The following is a 20,982-nucleotide window of genomic DNA, read 5'->3' as shown; positions in this document are numbered from 1 at the left end:
ATCTTACAGTATGAAATAATAGGTTTTTGAACGTATCCATCAGCGTCAACAGGCACCCGGTAGCGTGGCCGAGCGGTCTAAGGCGCTGGATTAAGGCTCCAGTCTCCTCGGAGGCGTGGGTTCGAATCCCACCGCTGCCATATATTTTACCCGCTATAGTACAAAGCGAACAGTAAGTAATCTACACACAGAATCGCAGTGTATAAATACACGATTAATGACGTAACCGCTCTGTCTGCGTCACGAACAACCATCTGGTAAATTGTACCAAGTCGGTTTAATGTTTGAAAACACGAATTAGAGCGATGGATTTCATATTAATGTTATGAGAGTGTTTCTTGCTAGAGGGCTCCAAATATAATAAAATCAGGCGTCACATCACGTGTAAAAGTGTTTTGTGTGGCTTTGACTAAAAGGCGTCTTTCAAAGTCTTTACTTTATAATCATTTAACGCGTTTCTAACATCCGGCTTTTTTCGGTTACAGCGTCACACCTTACCAAATAGCGTACTCAGCAGAGCATGTTGTGTGTGATGGGTGGTTGTTAAGCAGATGTAAAATAATGTTTCTAAACCTTTATTTTGGTAGGTAACAAAAGCCCTCGCTTTCAAAGAACTTCCGGTTCAGCAGAACAATAAACTTTACTTCCGGGTCAAACCCGCTTCGAACTTCAGAAACCATAACAGCATTCCGGTGCGTTCAAGTCCCAGACGTCCCCGCCGACACATTCGAATTAACCGATTAAGCGGTTTAACGGACTCCGCTCGGACATGGCCGGCCTCCCCCCCGGAGACCCGCAGCTCGTCTCCATGATCGTCGGCCACCTGAAGACTCAGGGGCTCTTCGACCAGTTCCGGAGGGACTGCCTCGCAGACGTTGACACAAAGGTAGAAAACATGGACCGTTTTACTTCCAGTGAACCTTAAACGTGCAACTCGTTCAGTGCCTGTGAGCTCCATCCTCTCTCCATCTATTCATCCGTGCATATATTCATCTATCTATCAATCAATTCATCCATCTGTCTATCTATTCATCCATCTATCTATTCATCCGTGCATATATTCATCCATCTATCTATCTATCTATCTATTCATCCGTGCATATATTCATCTATCTATCAATTCATCCATCTATCTATCTATTCATCCGTGCATATATTCATCTATCTATCTATTCATCCGTGCATATATTCATCTATCTATCAATTCATCCATCTATCTATCTATTCATCCGTGCATATATTCATCCATTCATTACATTACATTACATAATGTAATGTATCTATTCATCCATCTATCTATTCATCCATGCATATATTCATCTATCTATCTATCTATCTATTCATCCGTGCATATATTCATCTATCTATCAATTCATCCATCTATCTATCTATTCATCCGTGCATATATTCATCTATCTATCTATCTATTCATCCATCTGTCTATCTATTCATCCATGCATATATTCATCCATTCATTACATTACATTACATAATGTAATGTATCTATTCATCCATCTATCTATTCATCCATGCATATATTCATCTATCTATCTATCTATCTATTCATCCGTGCATATATTCATCTATCTATCAATTCATCCATCTATCTATCTATTCATCCGTGCATATATTCATCCATTCATTACATTACATTACATAATGTAATGTATCTATTCATCCATCTATCTATTCATCCATGCATATATTCATCTATCTATCTATCTATCTATCTATTCATCCGTGCATATATTCATCTATCTATCAATTCATCCATCTATCTATCTATTCATCCGTGCATATATTCATCTATCTATCTATCAATTCATCCATCTATCTATCTATTCATCCGTGCATATATTCATCCATTCATTACATTACATTACATAATGTAATGTATCTATTCATCCATCTATCTATTCATCCATGCATATATTCATCTATCTATCTATCTATCTATTCATCCATGCATATATTCATCTATCTATTCATCCATCTATAAAACATATTGTTGCTTTATGCTTCCATTCATTTCTGTGTAGCTGTAGATAATAACACAGAGAGGTGTTGTGGTTCACAGGTGATGTAAATCCATCAGATTTAACAGGTGGTGTCTGAGTTAATTATTGATTAGGAATCATAGGCTGATTTCTGTCATTTACTTTTTGTTTACATTATTATAAACTGAATTATGTTGTTATTACACCAACTGAGTAAATGTTAACGCTCCGTATTGAACAGATTCCGTTAGCTTGTAATTCACACACCAACAACATTCATTTCTTCTTTTCCTTCAGCCAGCTTACTTGAACCTGAAACAAAGAGTGGACAACTTTGTCTCCAACCACCTGTCCAACCACACGTGGAGTCCTCATCTGAACAAGAACCAGCTGAGAAACAACATCCGCCAACTTGTGCTGCAGTAAGTGGAACCGGAGCGACGCCGCCCGACTCTTTGTCACGATGCTGCAGAACGAAGGTTCACGTGCGAGGGAGCCACCGTTGATGCGACTGTCCCTCTCAGGTCCGGCATGCTGGAGCAGGGAGTGGACAGGATCGTGGCCCAGGTGGTGGATCCCAAAGTCAACCATCTCTTCAGGCCGCAGGTGGAGCGGGTGGTCCGGGAGTTCCTGTCGCCCGGCAGCTACTCGGAGGAGCCGCCGCTGCCGCTTCCTTCGACGGAGACCAAACCTGACGTCAGCGACCCGGAGCAAGGTACCGCGCCCGAGATCCGCGCTGCTGAACTGTGTCTGGCTGAACCGGGTTAACGTTTCCTTTCCGCAGCCTCCACCTCTGCGCCGGCCACCACCTCTGCCGGCGACGCCATGTCCATCCTGGACACCATCACCTCCCTCAACCAGGAGGCCAGCGTCAGGGCCGGCTCGGACAAAGGACGCAGAGGCCCAGACGAGCTCGCGCTGCCGGCGGAGGACGGCGAGATGGACATGAGTGTGGACGAGGAAGGAGACGGCCACCATGACGGGAGGACGCTGGAAGAGGCCCGGGAGCCGGCGGCGGAGGTCCAGGCGTTAGAAGTGAAGACGGAGGACACTCAGGAACACATGGATCTGGGAAAAGAAGCGTTGATGGAGGAGGTGAAGATGGAGGAGGAGGAGGAGCCTGGAGCTCAGGAGCAGACCGAGGAGGAGAGAGAGAGCGCGGCCAGCAAAACAACAGGAAGACCCGCAGAAGAGAAGCGTGATGATGATGATGGTGGTGATGGTGATGATGTGCTGACATCTACGAGTCAGGCCAAGCACAAAGACCGAGAGAGGATAAAAGAAGGTGAGCTCATGTCTCCTCATCCTCTGAGAACGTCTCTGATGAAGCTGTGCTTTGTCTTTCGTAGCTGTGGAGATGAAGAGCACACAGAAATGTCTTTGGGTCCTTCATCTGTCGTTGGACAGCTTGAAGCAATTTGGAAGACGTCGTCTTTTCAAAATATTCAGATTTGTCAGAGAAACAATCTTGAACCTAAAAAATAACTGGAGGATTAAATTGATGTGAAGACGTTTCCATGAAGTGGATTCTGACTGCAGGCGCGTTTTGTAATTAGTAAATTTTGGTAAACTAACAGTCTACATACACACTCGTATCCAAACATGATATTTCTTATTTGTGGATATTTGATCAATAGTTTTTTATCTGGCCGATCAATTGATCCGAGTTGTTACAACAAATCGAGAACACGAGTTGTATGAAGACCTCGAGGCCACTTTGAGGTCTTCTAGCCGTGTCTTTGCAGAATACCTGCTGGAGGACTCGGACCTGGACGGGCTGAGCGACATCACGGTGAGCTCCGTCCACACCAGCGACTTGTCGTCGTTGGAGGAACAAAGTGAAGACGACGAGCTGCTGTCGGATTCTTCTGAAGAGGGAGAACTTCAATCGGACGGTCGGTGCAGGACGACGGTCTCAACCATTTGTTCTCAAACAGAATCATCGAACGAGGAATATTCCAGCCCAGGTAAACATCTTCTTTTCCTCCGGCAGATCAAGAGGAGGGAGCAGAAAAGAGAGAAGCCGGCGGCGACGCAGAGGAAGAAGAGCGGAAACCTCGGCGCAAGGCGTACGTGCACAAGCCCTTCCTCTACTCCCGTTACTATAGCGACTCGGATGATGAGATCACCGTGGAAGAGCGTCGGAGAAGTGCGGTGAGTTAAAGGTCAATCCAAGGCGTTCCTGGGAAAACTAGTCCATCGCGTCGAAAAAACCCACTGATTTCCGTCCGGCTGTGTTCCCGCAGGCGAAGGACAAAGAGGAACGGCTGCTGAAGAGGCAGCAGAACCGAGAGCGGATGGAGGAGAAGCGCAAGCAGAAAGCCGCGCAGGCGGAAGAACAAGGTACTCGCCTCCTGCTGAAGAGAACATCCAGAGATCTGCACCTTCAGTCCCGTTGTCCTCATTGTCCCCTCACCTCGGAGGTCTTAAAGAGCCACTTTGTTTCCCGCGCAGACCAGAGGAAACAGAAGGGCGGAGCCTCTCTGGAGGGCCCGAGAGCCAAGGAGGCTCGCAAAGAAAGAAAGGTCCTGGAGAAGAAGATGGCCCTCAACAGGAAGAGGAAGCTGGACTCGAGGTAGGTGACCGTCGGCCGGCGGATCCACGCGCCGCTTCCCAAAACAGCCAAATGTCTACTCATCGCTCTCACCCTGCAGGAAGGACGGAGATGCTCCAAGCAGGAGGAGAGGAGATGCAGAAGGACCCAGGAAAGCCGTACGTGAGAGCCGCCGTGAATCAAAGTGACTCCACAGGTTCGATGTAACAAACGTTTTGTCGTTTCAACTCAGGAAGTGAAATCCGCGGCCCTGAAGCCCCCGCAACCGAAATGCCTCCGAATTCTGTCGGAATGTGCCTCTTCCGACGAGCGGCCCAGAAGGACGAGCGGCAGCGCCTCAGAGGACTCCAGCGAGCCCAAGAGGCTGTGCGACAAAAGCCGGACTCACTCCTTCATCCTGGAGCTGGAGCAAGGCTCCCAGGAGGCGCTCAAGCAGCGCTCCGTCGGGAAGTTCGACCGGTTCTCCCGTAAAGAACTTCACCTGAAAGAACGCAAGGAGAAAGAACGCAGCGCGTCAGACGAACGCGCCAAAGCCAAACAGAAGCAGGAGAAGAAGTGTGAACATCAGGCAGATGAAGCCCAGCAGAAGGAAGGTGCTGCTGTCAAAGGGACCCCTGAAGAGAAAGGTGAGAAGAAACTTAAGATCAAAAGTGAGAAGAAAATGGCTCCAACCACCAGAGAAGGAAAGCCGCCTTTGTCAGAAGGTGTCGCAGATGAAGGTCCTAAAGACGCTTCCGGCAAGAAGTCCAGAGCTGCGTCTGTGGAGGCTGTCAAAGCCGACAAGGACAGGAGTAGGGAGAAGGAGAAAGATAAGAGCAAAGAAAAGGAGAAGGCCAAAGGAGAGAGAACCTCGGCGAGGAGTGACCAGAAGCAGCTCCTGCGTGTTGATTCCGCCTGCTCGTCTGAGGACATGGAGCCCGACAGCTCCAAGAAGAAAGAGAAACTCTCCAAGGAACCGCTGAAGAGGTCCAAGAGCCACGGCGAGGACCGGCCCAAATCCAAAAGCGACAATAAAGACGGCGAGAAGGAAAAGACAAAAGCAGATCAAGACGGCCAGAAACCCGTCAAGAGCAGCTCTGAAACGGAGACGAAAAGGGCCAAGACGTCCGATAGAGCGAGAACCGTGGAAAGAGCCAGATCCAAGTCCAAAGAGGAGACCAAGACTCTGTTATCGAGGACTGACAGTAAAGCTCCGAGCGCCTGCAAACCCGAGAAGAAGGTCAATGCGAAGGAGCAGAGGGGCTGCGAGGAGCCTCTGCAGGAGCTGAAGAGTGGAAAGAAAAAAGCGGAGAAGAAGGACAAAGTCCCAGAAAAGAAAGACGTGAGGACAGAAGAGACGAAGACTCCCCCAGAGGACACACCGGAAAAGTCTTTGCTTTCCTCCCCCGATGAAGAGGAGCAGCCGCAGAAAGGCTCCTTCCTCCGGGACGCCGGCACGGACTCCGACCCCGCCGCCGCCTCCGACGACCCCCGTGACGCCCTGAGCGCCGCCCCCCCCGAGCCGCCGGCCGACGCCCTGCTGGCTCTGATGGACGTCTGCACCTCAGCGGGGGCCAGACTCCCCCCCGGGTCGACCCTGCAGGAGGCCGACCTGAAGATGAAAGAGGCGGCTCTGACTCTCCTCTCCATGGATCCCGAGAGCACCGTGTCCTCCACGACGGGCCGGCGGGGGAACCGCGGCCCCCCAGGGCGGATGCAAACCGATGGCGCCGAGCCAGGAGAGCCTCCGGCCGATGAGGTCACGGCCTCCGGGGACGAGCCGAGCGCTGCAGGTAAACGGCAAACCGCCGTGGTGACGTGAGCCTTTGATCTGAACGCGTCCTCAGAATAACGTTTCCCCCACAGATCCGTCTAATTCTGAGGAGGAAGTCGGGACGGAGGAAACATCCGAGCAGGTGAATAAAGAGCACTTGAAATGTGTCTTTTATTCCCTTTGAGCTTCTTTCATTCACGATGTGATTGCGCGCGTAACCCTGAAGCGTTGCTGTGGAAACCCGTCATTTCTTCAGCAGCAGGAGGACATCACCTCCGCTGAGAATGAAGCTGAAGGTGCAGAAGCCCGTCCCGAGGGAAGCGGCCTACGAGGTAACGTAGAGTCACGTCTCTGGAGGTGTGAGGAAGACGTGGCGAGGCGTCGTCCTGCATCGACCTTCTTGACCTTCTGTGTTGTGTCCGAAGCAGGAACGAGGGACGAAAGCAGAGACGCGGAGACCCACGAGCAGGTGAGCTCCCGTCACTCGCTACTCTACTCGCGCCTTTCCTTCATATCTCATCACTTCATCCCTCTTTACAGGCAGAGGAAGAAGCTGAGGACGAGCAGGCCGAGGTGGACGACAGTAAGTCCAGTGTTGATCAAAGCGTATTTCTGGCACAGTGCACAGGCCGAAGTCTTTACCCTCCCTCCACCCTTCAGCTGCAGGTGGAGCTGAGAGGGAAACAGCGGAGGAAGAAACGGAGGAGAGGAACCCACGAACTGTAAGTGTGCTCCTCCCAGCGGCAGCGTTTCTCTCTGGTCTCTCCTGCTCATGTCTCCTCTGTCCTTGTGTCTCTGGATTGATGTGCAGATGGAACACAACGTCCTGCAGAAGACCGAGGAGCTCACGGAACCCGACAGTCGGTCCGAACCCGTCCAACAAATCAGTGAGTTGGGACTTTCTGTGAAATCTTCCTGATGGCGAGAAACACACGCATATATATATATATGTATTTATATGTATTTGCTTGTGTTCTCAGGTAGCGTCTCCAGCGCAGACGGCCAGCACGATGACAAGACGACCGACTCGTCCAACAAGGTGACGCTAAACAGTTTGTTTGGGGGCAAACATCTGTTCCACATCTGGCAGATCTTTGACGCCTTTTTCTAATCACGCTTCTTTGTGACGTAGGAGGACGAGCCGGAGGGACGAGGGGGACGTAGACGAAGGCTCTCCTCAGCAGGAGGAGAACCTGGTGACTTATTACTCATTTCATTGTTTCAAGATTCAGATGTTTTTTAACTAAATGCTTTTATCATCTAGTTAGTAAATAACACAGGAACAAGTTCTCATTATTGTGTGTTTTATGTTTCTGTAACTGATCAGGTGATGAGAAGGAAATGAAACAGCCTGCTGAGGTAAATGGAACCTTCTGAAGAACATAAATGATCATCCTGTAGAGATCTTCTCCTCTACTTGAAATGTCTCTGTGTCCTTTTGACCCGTCTGCTCTTCAGCAGAAAGATGAGGAGAAGTTTGTGGAGGTCAGAACCGGAGAGGAGGCGGAGACAGACCGACCGGAGGAACCGACGGAACTGAAGAAACCAGAGGAACCAAATAAACCGATGGAACCAGAGGGACCAGTGGAACTGATGGAACCGGAGGAATCAAAGGAATCTGAGGAACCAACGAAACCAGAGGAACTGATGGAACCGGAGGAACTGATGGAACCGGAGGAATCAAAGGAATCTGAGGAACTGATGGAACCGGAGGAATCAAAGGAATCTGAGGAACTGGAGAAATTAAAAGAATCTGAGGAACCGAAGGAACCAGAAGAACTGCCGGAACCAGAGGAATCAAAGGAATCTGAGAAACCAAATAAATCGATGGAACTGGAAGAATCTGAGAAACCGAAGGAACCAGAGGGACCGACGGAATCGGAGGAACCTGAGGGACCGACTGAGTCGGAGGGACCGAAGGAATCTGAGGAACCGCCGGAACCAGAGGGACGGAAGGAATCTGAGCAACCGCCGGAATCTGAGGAACCGAAGGAACCAGAGGGGCCGACGGAGTCGGAGGAACCTGAGGAACCGAAGGAACCAGAGGGACCGACGGAGTCGGAGGAACCTGAGGAACCGAAGGAACCAGAGGGACTGAAGGAATCTGAGGAACCGCTGGAATTGGAGGAACCGAAGGAACCAAAGGGACCGACGGAGTCGGAGGAACCGAAGGAACCAGAGGGACCGAAGGAATCTGAGGAACCGCTGGAACCAGAGGGACCGAAGGAATCTGAGGAACCGCTGGAACCAGAGGGACCGAAGGAACCAAAGGGGCCGACGGAGTCGGAGGAACCGCTGGAACCAGAGGGACCGAAGGAACCAAAGGGGCCGACGGAGTCGGAGGAACCGAAGGAACCAGAGGGACCGAAGGAATCTGAGGGACCGAAGGAATCTGAGGAACCGCTGGAACCAGAGGGACCGAAGGAATCTGAGGGACCGAAGGAGTCTGAGGAACCGAAGGAACCAGAGGGACCGAAGGAATCTGAGGAACCGCTGGAACCAGAGGGACCGAAGGAATCTGAGGAACCGAAGGAACCAGAGGGACCGACTGAGTCGGAGGAACTGAAGGAACCAGAGGGACCGACGGAGTCGGAGGAACCTAAGGAATCTGAGGAACCAAAGGAACCAGAGGAACCGGAGGGACAGACGGAGTCGGAGGAACCGAATGAATCTGAGGAACTGCCGGAACCAGAAAAAACGCCGGAACCGGAGGGACCGAAGGAATCTGAGGAACCGAATGAACCGGAGGAACCTCCGAGCTGCCCGGGGAGGCGTGCAGGCCGAGGGGCCTCTGGAGGTAAAAGGAGGCGGGCGGGTTTGGGCCTCCTGGTGTTTCAGGCACTGATGAATATTTAGCCCTCAAACGTCTTCGTATTTTACTCCTCATCCCAGTTGTTGATCATAAGATGCAGCTGGAGATGTCAGCATTTCTCTTCTGGATGACGATGAGGAAAATAATTGTTCCCGGCTCTTAACTTAAGTGATTATTTTGTTATAATAAATTGTTTGCATTTTCCACAATGTTGCTTTTTCTAACCCTCAGATGATGAGAAGGAGGAGAAGCAGGAGATGGAGGAGAAGCAGGAGATGGAGGAGAAGCAGGAGATGGTGGAGAAGCAGGAGATGGTGGAGAAGCAGGAGAAGGAGAGCACCGGCAGAGAGGAGGTGCGTTAACACACAGATACTCCTGAGAAGTGATCACACACACGACAGCAGAGTTCTGCCTGCAGACACAATGACTGATATTAGCTGTGTGTTTCTTTACTAAATGTTAGACCACTGAGGAGGAATCTGCAGGAGGAGGAAGTCCAGTCGACCTTCGGTCTGAAGCTGCAGGAGACCCCGCCGACACACGTAGCTCAACTCCCTCCTGTTTTTGGTGTCCTCCTTCAGTAACGTTCAGTTACGTTAGGACGTAACCTCAGTTATGTTCTAAAATCTGTTGGATATTTCTATTCCAGGTAAACCAGCGATGAAGAGGAGGAGATCTGAGGAGATGCAGGAATCTGTGGAGGTGAGGAGACCGCCTTCCAAATGTGTATTCACTTCCCTCCATGTGTGTCCCGATGTGCATTCAGATGTAACCCATAATCCAACAGGCTGAAGAGGACGTGAAGAAGGACAGCAGTCCAGAAGAACCTCGTGTGGAGGAACCTGCCAGTGGTGGTGACGAGGAGGAAGAAAAGGGAGCCGCGACCAGAGCGACGACACGGGCGGCGTCTCGCCTGGAGGCCGAGAGGTACAAGTGGTACTAATACACAGACGTACAGTGGTACTAATACACGGACCCACCAGTGGTACTAATACACGGACGTACAGTGGTACTAATACACGGACCTACCAGTGGTACTAATACACGGACGTACAGTGGTACTAATACACGGACGTACAGTGGTACTAATACACGGACGTACAGTGGTACTAATACACAGACTTAGCAGTGGTACTAATACATGGACGTACAGTGGTACTAATACATGGACGTACAGTGGTACTAATACACGGACCTACCAGTGGTACTAATACACGGATGTATAGTGGTACTAATACACGGACTTAGCAGTGGTACTAATACACGGATGTACAGTGGTACTAATACATGGATGTGTAACACGACTCAGTGGTACTAATACACGGACGTACAGTGGTACTAATACACGGACCTACAGTGGTACTAATACACGGACTTAGCAGTGGTACTAATACATGGATGTGTAACACGACTCAGTGGTACTAATACACGGATGTATAGTGGTACTAATACACGGACTTAGCAGTGGTACTAATACACGGATGTACAGTGGTACTAATACATGGATGTGTAACACGACTCGGTGGTACTAATACACGGACGTACAGTGGTACTAATACACGTATGTGTAACACGACTCGGTGGTACTAATACACGGATGTACAGTGGTACTAATACACGGACGTGTAACACGACTCCGTGGTACTAAATCTTTTCTGGTTCTTCTGATGTGAAACGTGGATGTTGGAGATGTTTGTTCATCTGCAGACGTTGGGGCTCCTGAAGTGATGAAGTTCTGTCCATCACCTCCTGTTGTCCCTCGTTTGTCCTCCAGAAACAAGCCCAGCAAACCGTCCACGCGAGCCAGCCGGCAGGGCGGCAGAGACGAGGCCGCCGCCGCCGCCACGCGGTGAGTTCACAACCAACCGGCTCCCCGCAGCCAATCACAGCCTCTCGTTAAGGATATCAGGGACGTTTTGAGCCAATGAGAGGGACGCTCCGATGAAGCCGTAAATGTCCCTCGACTCGTCCAATGAATCAGAACTTCACGCAAAGGCTTTTAGAAGGAAAAAGGTCTCCTGACAAGATGCACCCGACTGCTCCTGAAGTCCTCTTCTCTTTACGGCGCCTGAATGTGACACTTGTGACGCGCTGACACTTGTTCCGTGTTTCCCCCCCCGCAGCGGGACGAGGGGCCAGGCGACCAGGGGGGCCCGTAAGCGGGAGGCCAGCCCCCCTGCGGTGCGAACACGGGGTGGACAGAAGCCAGAGGAGCCCCCTTCCAAGAGGGCCAAGCGCTAGGACGTCCAGCAGAGGGCTGAAGCTGTCGGGGGGGTCAGAGCCCCCGGGAGCCGCAGGAAGACGTTTCTGCTTCATTCGCCGCGGACAGCGAGACGCTCTGCGTGGCTTCACGTTCCTCCTTCCTGTTGGTTCAGCGCCGATCAATCAGCCAATCAAAGTCCAGCGTGATCCGAGGTCAAAGTTGATATTTCACTGTGAAACATCGTAAACGTCACTGTGAGTCCAACGTTCATTCTGTGAATGGAAGTTTTTTTTTTTTCCTAATAACCAAAAGGGAATAAAAGCTTCTTTTTTTAATAACATGTGACAGAACTGTTTGTAATCAATTGATTTGTACTGTTTCTGTTGATCAATACAATTGTGTTCATTGTCTCGCTGTTCATGTAAAGGCCTTTTTTACATAAATATAAAAATACTGAATATTGTTTCCTCCTTTCCTTGTTTGAGCCACTTTGGTTGCTTTTTAATTAAACATACTTTAAAAAATGTGAATCATGGGAGAATAATGAGCTGTTATCGGCTTTTTACATCTGAGGAGAACTGAACCGAACGGATGAGGACATTTGTATTTGTTTCCCCTCATGTGTCGTTGTGAACATATAAGTAGAGAAAGACACCAACCCATCGGAGGAGGAGGAGGAGGAGGTTGAGGAGGAGGAGGAGGTCCTTCTCGCTAACGGGGGACAAACCTGACAAACTGAGTGAAACATTCGTCTATCGTTTAAACATCAGGAGGCCTCAAAGCGCTCAGTAGGTTCTAATGAGGTTTGGGACCGTTCCTGTGAACCTTGAAGGTGCTCCTCCTCCTCCAGGACTTGAAGGTGTTCCTCCTCCTCCAGGACTTGAAGGTGCTCCTCCTCCTCCTCCTCCTCCAGGACTTGAAGGTGTTCCTCCTCCTCCAGGACTTGAAGGTGCTCCTCCTTGTCCTCCTCCTCCAGGACTTGAAGGTGCTCCTCCTCCTCGACTTGTAGGTGCTCCTCCTCCTCCAGGACTTGAAGGTACTCCTCCTCCTCCTCCAGGACTTGAAGGTGTTCCTCCTCCCCCAGGACTTGAAGGTGTTCCTCCTCCTCCTCCTCCAGGACTTGAAGGTGCTCCTCCTCTTCCTCAAGGACTCGAAGGTGTTCCTCCTCCTCCAGGACTTGAAGGTACTCCTCCTCCAGGACTTGAAGGTGCTCCTCCTCCTTAAGGACTTGAAGGTGTTCCTCCTCCTCCTCCAGGACTTGAAGGTGCTCCTCCTCCTCAAGTACTTGAAGGTGTTCCTCCTCCTTTTCCTCAAGGACTTGAAGGTGTTCCTCCTCCTCAACTTGTAGGTGCTCCTCCTCCTCCAGGACTTGAAGGTGTTCCTCCTCCTCCAGGACTTGAAGGTGCTCCTCCTCCTCCTCCAGGACTTGAAGGTGCTGCTCCTCCTCCTCCAGGACTTGAAGGTGCTCCTCCTCGTCCTCCTCCTCCAGGACTTGAAGGTGCTCCTCCTCCTCAAGTACTTGAAGGTGTTCCTCCTCCTTTTCCTCAAGGACTTGAAGGTGTTCCTCCTCGTCAACTTGTAGGTGCTCCTCCTCCTCCAGGACTTGAAGGTACTCCTCCTCCTCCTCCAGGACTTGAAGGTGCTCCTCCTCTTCCTCAAGGACTTGAAGGTGTTCCTCCTCCTCAACTTGTAGGTGCTCCTCCTCCTCCAGGACTTGAAGGTACTCCTCCTCCTCCTCCTCCTCCAGGACTTGAAGGTGCTCCTCCTCTTCCTCAAGGACTTGAAGGTGTTCCTCCTCCTCCTCCTCCAGGACTTGAAGGTGTTCCTCCTCCCCCAGGACTTGAAGGTGTTCCTCCTCTTCCTCAAAGACTTGAAGGTGTTCCTCCTCCCCCAGGACTTGAAGGTGTTCCTCCTCCTCCTCCTCCAGGACTTGAAGGTGCTCCTCCTCCTCCTCCAGGAATTGAAGGTGCTCCTCCTCCTCCTCCTCCAGGACTTGAAGGTGCTCCTCCTCCTCCAGGTATTTCCTGCTCCTTTAACGGGTTGGTTGAGCTCCTCTGAGCAGCGGCCTGGCAGACCAACAGCGCTCCTTTCACTCACGTTTTATTACACGTCGTTTGCCTCGTAGCTCAGAAGGTTTCTGCAGGCGCATTAGAATAATTTATAGGCGCCATGTTTTATGCTCGAGACGGAGAAAAGCACAGCAGGGACCTCAAGCAGCAAGAGAGCGCTATAATGATCTATATACATATATATATATATATATTAGATCATATAATCTAACTGCTGCTGGGAAACATGCTTCAAGTGAAACAAATCTATTTGCTCCTGAAAGGAAAGAAGTTTCAGCTCTCGATCAAACTACAAAGAATCACAGTGTTTCTACAACTGACACATTTACTCAAAGTGGATGAAGGGAAATATTAAACAAATATGAATAGTAGAGATCAGGAAAATGTATCGGCAACTATTTTACGGAAATATTTGATTTATATTTTAAAAATGCCAAATATTTACTTTTTCTAGTTGCTAATTATCTCTCTGAAAACCACATTTGACCCTTTTCTTGCATTCCGGAGAAAAGAAAACACAAACAGACACATTGAAAGTTCCAACAATAGTTTTTCTACATTACAGCCAACTTCAGCCAGAAGAATATTCAAATGTGTTATTCATATAATATATAATACTACAATGTCAACCTTCGAAGTTCCATTTGAAATGAAGCATTTCCTGCAGATTTACATTAAATATCCAACTGGCACCCAGAGGAGTGTCAATTATGTTATTGATGCAAACCTCACAATTACAGCTCAGTGCGGGCCTCCTTTCAGGTGGGGGCTCCCTGTCAGAGGGAAGGGAGGTCTCTGCGGAGGGGATGGGGGGGGGGTCTTTCCTCTACGGGGGATTAGGGAACATAATGCTCCCCCATTCAGCCGCTCCTACTCAACACGTAAAAGTTAGCAGGTGTTTAACGTCACAACGGTTTCATACCACAGGCACAGAAATAGCCGGCGACAGGCAGCAGCGGGGGGGCCGAGGGGGGGCCGAGGGGGGCCGGGGGTCTTTGCAGTATTGAAAGAGTTGTGCAGTTGAGGTGAGATTATGTCTGAGATGTTCCTGTTGTGATGTGATCACCTGACCTCATGGGGTCCATTCTAGGTGGGAGAAGTTATTCACAAACAAACAAACGGATGTTCATTTACTGTTTGAGCTGTTTCAGGAAATCTTTTTCTTAAATATATTTTTTAAAGATGTATGTTTTCAACAGTGTTATAAAAGTTGGAAAATAAAAATAATTTTCTTTCTTCACGGTGTTGAAAACCTTCTTCAATGAATCGATTTGAGCCAAATGTGAGGATTCTATTACCGATATTTCTATTATAGTGTCTGTTTTCTTTCACACAGCACAAGATATTCAAACATTTCATTTCTGAAACCATTTCTCTGGGATTTTATGTAGATATGCAACATAGTTTTAGGTAACTTACTAACTAACTAAGGTCACTAACCCCTGTCAGCGGCGAACCGGGTCAGACGAGTACATCTGGGCGCGAGGAGGACGAAGGGAGCCGAGGCCCCTTCAGGCCCTGAGAGCTTTATGCCGGAAAGTCACCTATAAATGACGCCTGCGCTATCTACACACATCAGCTGTGCTGGAACCGAGACCCCCCCATCGCCCCCCCCGCCTGCAGTAACTGTGCTGAGATGTTTTGAGCAGCAGGAACTCGTCTCCTGCTTCAGTGTCCCGTTGAAGTGTTCTGTCCCCCCTCCATCTACGCTCCATCGCGCGCAGAGATCATTATTCTTCAGGGGAGAGAGATCAATTGGAACTTGGGTGACTAAAAGCCCACTTGAAGCTGCCAGTGACCGCCCCCCCCCCAACCCCCAACCCCCCCCCCCCCCCCCCCCCCCGGTCTGTCCCACTTTGCAGCGTTGGGGTTGATTAAGGCGCTGCGGCGGTGGACCTGATATGAGGAGAGAAATCCAGAGGCAGCGTTTACTGCAAATGACTCCTGTGCTGCTCCATCTGAACACCATTTGGAAGCTATTTTCACATGGGGGGGGGACGGGGGGACGGGGGGACGGCGGGGGGACGGGGGGCTGTGAGCCTCCTCCCTCATACCAGCACATGAGAAGAAAACAATTCAAGACCTGTCATGAACGCAGCCGTTACCACGGCGACGGGTGTGTTGCTGCATCAGATGGGATTTCTCGTGGGGGGGGGCACCGTGTATTGAACGGAGGGCGGGGGTGGGGGTGGGGGGGGTGGGGGGGGTGAAGGAACCGGTCATGTGGAGAACAGTCGACACCTTTTACCTCCTGATGCAGTGATCATGTCACGTGTTGCTCGCCAGCAGAGGGCGACAAGCTCCAGTGTTCAGACACACAAACAGCAACGCGTGTGTCTCGTGTGCGTGTTTCCTCTGAGGAAAACAGAAAATATTCATTTAAAATAATTTAATAATATAAGATATGGTTCACAACCATGTCTGCACATGAAATGATTTATATTGTATCAAGCAAAAATAAGACAAATTGACAGATTCCACTTCCTCAAATATGAACATTTCCTTATTTATTGTGTGTTACATGTTGGGGTTTTAAGCAATAGAAGACATTTGAGGACCCCCCCCCCCCCCCTCCCCCCTTCAGGCTCCAGGACCATGGAATCACCCTTTTCACACATAATGAGAATTAATAAATAACATTTTCATTCGCCTCAACTCTATTGTTTCATTTAATTGTTTTCATTTTAATTTATATTTATTTGATTGACCAAAAACAAAGGAATTGTGCCGAGAACAGTGGAGTTTTTTTTGTTGATTAAAGAGCTTCAACTTCTCAGAAGATTCAGATTTGTTGTTTACAGAAGAGACGTTCAGATGTTGCTGTGTATCTTCAGCTCACCTCCATTCAAAGCTTCACAGAGGGATGTTACAAAATTAAAACCACTAATCGTTGAACCCACGGTTCACATTTGAACTGTATAATCACCATTATGTACACGAAGGGGCTTTTACTGTCATCCCCTCTAACCGGCAAAGACACAGGGAAGCTGACACTCAGACACTCATGTGTTTGGAGGCCTGAATGAAAACAAGCTGCTGTTTATTCCTCCGGCTCGGTGACCTGCAGAGAACCAGGAGCTCCGTGGAGGCAGCTTCTAAGACGAAGGACACAGAGAATCCCACGCGATGTCCTGTGTGTCTCTACAGCGAGGACGTGTGAAAGCGCCTCAGTGGTTTGTGCTTCTCCTCCGCCCGAGGACACGTGCACGTCCATCGAAGTCTGTCTTCATCGGAGGAGGCCTGTCTTCATCGGAGGAGGCCTGTCTTCATCGGAGGAGGTCTGTCTTCATTGGAGGAGGCCTGTCTTCATTGGAGGAGGTCTGTTTTCATCGGAGGAGGTCTGTCTTCATTGGAGGAGGCCTGTCTTCATTGGAGGAGGCCTGTCTTCATCGGAGGAGGTCTGTCTTCATTGGAGGAGGCCTCAATGCTTCCAGTGAGCAGACAAACGTCACCACGTGTCAATGAGACGTGTGACCCCAAAGGAAGAAGTCAAGAGCTGAGAGGGTTTCTAGTGGCCACTAGATGGTATAATATGTGCACACAAAGACACAGCGGCACTAAAGCTGAATCAATATTTCTTAATATCTTTTCTTTATTATTCTTATGAATTTGAAGACTTAACAAGCGTCATTTATTTTGTTCATTGGCTCATACGTTTTACTTAATGAACACAAAGGCCTTCGTGGACAGATCTTTATTTATATATAGATATATATAAATATAGATCTGTATAGAGAGAGAGAGAGAACACTGTTACGCGCTTGTTTGTTGGTTTATTCTTATTTTAATATATATTCAATTTGGTTCACGGGCAGAAATAAAGTCTCAACCAACACAAATTAAACTGCAAAACACCCAAATCAAAAAATTTTGATTTTCGATTCTTATATTGTTCTCTTATCAACTGTAACGTTTAACTTAAAAAACAGGTTAACAGAACTAATTATTTTTTATCAATTTAATTATCATTACGCCTCACAATTATTATTATATCTAAATTATATTTTGACTGCATTATGTAAGGACTTATTTCATAAAACGGTATTAATGCTGCTGCACTGATTCATATAATTTCTTTATTTTACTTATTGAAACAGATTTAGTTATTGATTAAAGCTCGTTATATTAAATGGGGGAAATACTGTTATAAACAAAACACATAGTAGTGTTCGAGTCTATTACATATAATTTATACATTCTATAATTCTAAATATTTATTAATTTGCTTAAACAATAGCGTCCTATTCTCAGTGATAAAATGGTTATTTTCAGGAGCTGTAGGGTGAAGAAGCATTTAAATGGGTATTGATGGTTAATAAAACCCTCCTGAAGGCTGTGATCGGCGGCACGTAGTGATGCTCAATCCCCCAAATGGCTTTTTATTAACACGTGATGAGGATCTACATCGGTCCACGCTTTCCTTTTAACCCGCCAAATTAAAATATCAGCATTAATTATTAAATAGAAACCGACTTGCATGAAGTCAAATAAATTCCCCTCGTTGAAATAAGTAACTACAACAATTAAATACGTGTTTCTGGGAAGCAATCAGGAAACATTTATTGCCATAACGTGTCAGACACACAAGGAATGTGACTTGGCGGTTGGTGCGTAACAGCCGACAGCACGACAATGGACGACAAGACAACAGTGCACGAGGAATGAAATTAAATATAATGCTGATGTGACTGGTGTTCAAACTGATGTGTAAATTGGCTGTGAAGGTTTGAGCGTAATTAAGTTAATGGCACGTTTCTTGAATATTGTGATAAGCGGGTCTCTCACACCTTTACGCAAAACTCTTTTGACGATCCTCTTAATATTATCATATATAATATTATCATTATTCTGCACGCGCTCTGCCACGCGCATCCTGCGTTATTGATCACATGCCGGCTGCTGACCCGGGGGGACGTTTTTTGGGGGCGGAATAGTTCGTTTGGATGCAACTTGCACGTCGCTTCCATCGTAACTTGTTTTTCACTTTTTTCCCCCCCGAGTGAAAGCATCGTGACGTGGATCACAGTGACCAATCACGAAGCGGCTTTCGCCCTGCTCGGGCCAATAGGAGGCGCCGCGGAGCGCCTGTCAGTCACAGGTGAGGGTGGACGGTGGAAGGAGTTGGGTGAAAAGGGCCGGAGACTGCAGCGAACCCGGGCTGATGCCAGAGCCGTGCGGAGGAGCAGCATCGAGCCTGCGGATGTAGCAGAAACTCTCCACGGCTTCTCCCGCCGGGATGCGACCCAGAACCGACACATGAGGCACCGCGGGGCTCCGCCGGGGAGTAGCACGACACGTGGATGAACTGACGCCGACTTCTCTTCGTTTCTCACCGGGAAGAGCCGAGCAGACTTCTGGGAAAAATGGCCGTTCGCGGCAACTCGCTGATGCCGTTCTCAATCCAGGCCATCCTCAACAAGAAGGACGACGGTCGACACCTGCCAGATTTGGACATGTGCTTCTCCAAGACGGCGTGCTGGAAAATATTCGGGGAGATGAACGGCGGGTCCCGGAGAGACGAGGCGCAGGCGCGTGAGCCGCCGGACCAGAAGGGCTACGACTCGGACTCGGGACTCAGCGACGACGCCGACAGCAAGACCCCGGCCGGGTGCAAGTCGGGGAAGGACGGGGAGCCGGCGTCCGATGTGCCGGAGGAGAGCTTGCAGGAGGAAACGGACCACGAGTCTGCGGCCGCGGAGAACGCGAAGAGCGACAGCGAGCCGAACAACGCGACGGGTGAGTAGGATGAAGATGAAGATGCGCGCCAAGTAAAAGTGATCCGATCATCTTCGTCTTAGAACAGAACCCATCGGCTCCACTTGTGTTTTGATGGATATCAGTCCTGTTCCCGTGAGTTATTTCATGATAGAAGATCTCTTTTACGCACGGATTCTTCTGCTTTTACGCGCGAATACGAGTGGTTACCCTGCTCTATAAAGTCTGTCATGGTCCCATGTAACGTTAAAAACGACCCACGCGGTTCACTGGAGTCTTTTTAAGTAACCCCCAAATAAACAAACGAGTCAGTAAATTGAGGGCAAAATAAAAACCCGGATTAGACTCTTGTACTTAATGCATCCGGTGCGCCGTGGTGCGTTCACGGAAACAACAAACAACATGCAGGAATCGACTTGTTTGACGCGTGTTTGATGTGCGCGTGTCCGTCTCCCAGACTGCGGCGCGCCGGACGGGAGGAGCCCGGACCAGCCCAAGCAGCGGAAGAAGCGCTCCCGCGCGGCCTTCTCTCACGCGCAGGTCTTCGAGCTGGAGCGTCGCTTCAACCACCAGCGGTACCTGTCCGGGCCCGAGCGGGCCGACCTGGCGGCCTCCCTGAAGCTCACGGAAACCCAGGTCAAGATCTGGTTCCAGAACCGGCGGTACAAGACGAAGCGCCGCCAGATGGCCGCCGACCTGATGGCGTCCACCCCGGCGGCCAAGAAGGTGGCGGTGAAAGTGTTGGTGCGAGACGACCAGAGACAGTACGGCCCGGGGGAGATCCTGCGGCCCCCGCTGCTCTCCCTGCAGCCGTCCTACTACTACCCGTACGCGTACTGCCTCCCCGCGTGGACGCTCTCCGCGTGTGCGGGGAATCCGTGACAATCTGTGGCTATTTATTCCTTCCCACAACTGACTGACTGTTTCCCTGAGCAGAGGATGAGACCCGGGGGACTAATCTCACCGTGGGGCCTCGGGCCACGTCGCGGCTCCCCAACCGCTTCCACGTCCTCAAATACTCACAAATACTCCCCCGTTTGTGTAGTACACGGCCGTGAGCGGGGAGAGCGCACCTCCTTTTTAAAATGTAGTATTTTGACCTCTGAGGAGTGACACTATTAACTTTTGAAGTATTCCTTTCTCTGCCCGGGAGCCCCGCGAGGACCTCCGAGGCTCCGCGGACCTCGCTTTGGGAACCTGCGGCCTGAACTGACAGAAAATGTCCCGTGATGTTGGTTTATATTTGACACGCGTCTTCCTACCTCTGCAGTGATTGGAAATAGACCCTTTCCTTTGACGTTACATTTAACTGTCTGTTACAGGTGTTTTTTCGTTGCTGTGTTTGCAAAGGTAAGATGTTTCAGCACTTTGGAGCTATTTACGTGACGTCACTTTGATGTAAAATGCATTGTGGTCGCGTGGGGATGACAGGAGGCGCTCCTGTGTTATTGGCCTAAAGGTGATAAAACAGAGCCGCTCTAATTGAAATGTACATGTGTTATTCGTGTAAAATGACTGAAAAAAACATTAAAACATATCAGGCATTACCTTCATTTGGATGCAATTTCATTTTACGGTTTGTGTTACCAGATTGGAAAGGTTACCCAATGTTACATCTTAACATTATAATAATTAACACATTTACTATCTAACAATGAACTGGATTACAAATTCAGTTTAATTTGACAACCGCGACAGGAAAAAAACAAATCAACTAAATAACGAGGAATTAAAACTTCTGGTGTTTTTCTTTCCTCCTTTCTGACCACATTTAAAATAAAATAAAAACTGGCAGATTTATAAGACTTTACAGGTTTATTATTGTTTAACAGCAACATTTACCTCAGCGGTTGATTTGGGAACGCGTTTTGTGCTTTCG

The 20,982-nt window shown here is 49.1% G+C and overlaps 2 protein-coding genes and 1 non-coding gene across 12 annotated transcripts; all 3 read left to right on the top strand.

Annotated features, from left to right (window-relative positions):
• The first annotated feature begins 58 nt into the window (after positions 1-58).
• On the top strand, positions 59-140 carry trnal-aag (transfer RNA leucine (anticodon AAG)). Its single transcript has one exon. It is a non-coding gene; the product is annotated as a tRNA-Leu (tRNA).
• A 468-nt stretch (positions 141-608) lies between these two features.
• Positions 609-11,777, top strand: bod1l1 (biorientation of chromosomes in cell division 1-like 1). Of its 10 annotated transcripts, XM_078101677.1 has the most exons (27): positions 609-886; positions 2,295-2,419; positions 2,522-2,712; positions 2,782-3,282; positions 3,743-3,892; positions 3,991-4,151; positions 4,244-4,340; positions 4,452-4,572; positions 4,652-4,709; positions 4,784-6,323; positions 6,397-6,446; positions 6,531-6,636; positions 6,730-6,773; positions 6,845-6,887; positions 6,965-7,026; positions 7,116-7,191; positions 7,285-7,343; positions 7,437-7,500; positions 7,632-7,663; positions 7,763-8,282; positions 8,328-9,101; positions 9,348-9,469; positions 9,580-9,658; positions 9,766-9,818; positions 9,904-10,043; positions 10,891-10,965; positions 11,240-11,777. In XM_078101677.1, exons 1-27 carry the CDS (start codon positions 770-772, stop codon positions 11,355-11,357), a joined length of 5,478 nt encoding a protein of 1,825 aa, XP_077957803.1. In that variant the 5' UTR covers positions 609-769; the 3' UTR covers positions 11,358-11,777. The 10 variants fall into 10 exon arrangements, with proteins under 10 accessions (XP_077957803.1, XP_077957801.1, XP_077957800.1 ...); XM_078101675.1 differs by having other exon boundaries at positions 6,564-6,636; positions 6,733-6,773; positions 7,763-9,101; XM_078101674.1 differs by having other exon boundaries at positions 6,564-6,636; positions 7,763-9,101.
• Positions 11,778-18,412: 6,635 nt separating this feature from the next.
• Positions 18,413-20,656, top strand: nkx3-2 (NK3 homeobox 2). Its single transcript, XM_040175620.2, has 2 exons — positions 18,413-19,124; positions 19,561-20,656. The coding sequence occupies exons 1-2, from the start codon at positions 18,752-18,754 to the stop codon at positions 19,983-19,985; spliced, it is 798 nt and encodes a 265-aa protein (XP_040031554.1). The 5' UTR covers positions 18,413-18,751; the 3' UTR covers positions 19,986-20,656.
• The last annotated feature ends 326 nt before the right edge of the window (positions 20,657-20,982 follow it).

The sequence above is a fragment of the Gasterosteus aculeatus genome, chromosome 4 (assembly GCF_964276395.1).
Source record: "Gasterosteus aculeatus chromosome 4, fGasAcu3.hap1.1, whole genome shotgun sequence".
Lineage (NCBI taxonomy): Eukaryota > Metazoa > Chordata > Actinopteri > Perciformes > Gasterosteidae > Gasterosteus > Gasterosteus aculeatus.
The sequence above is the reverse complement of the archived record's forward strand: the minus strand, read 5'-3'. Positions and strand labels throughout refer to the sequence as shown.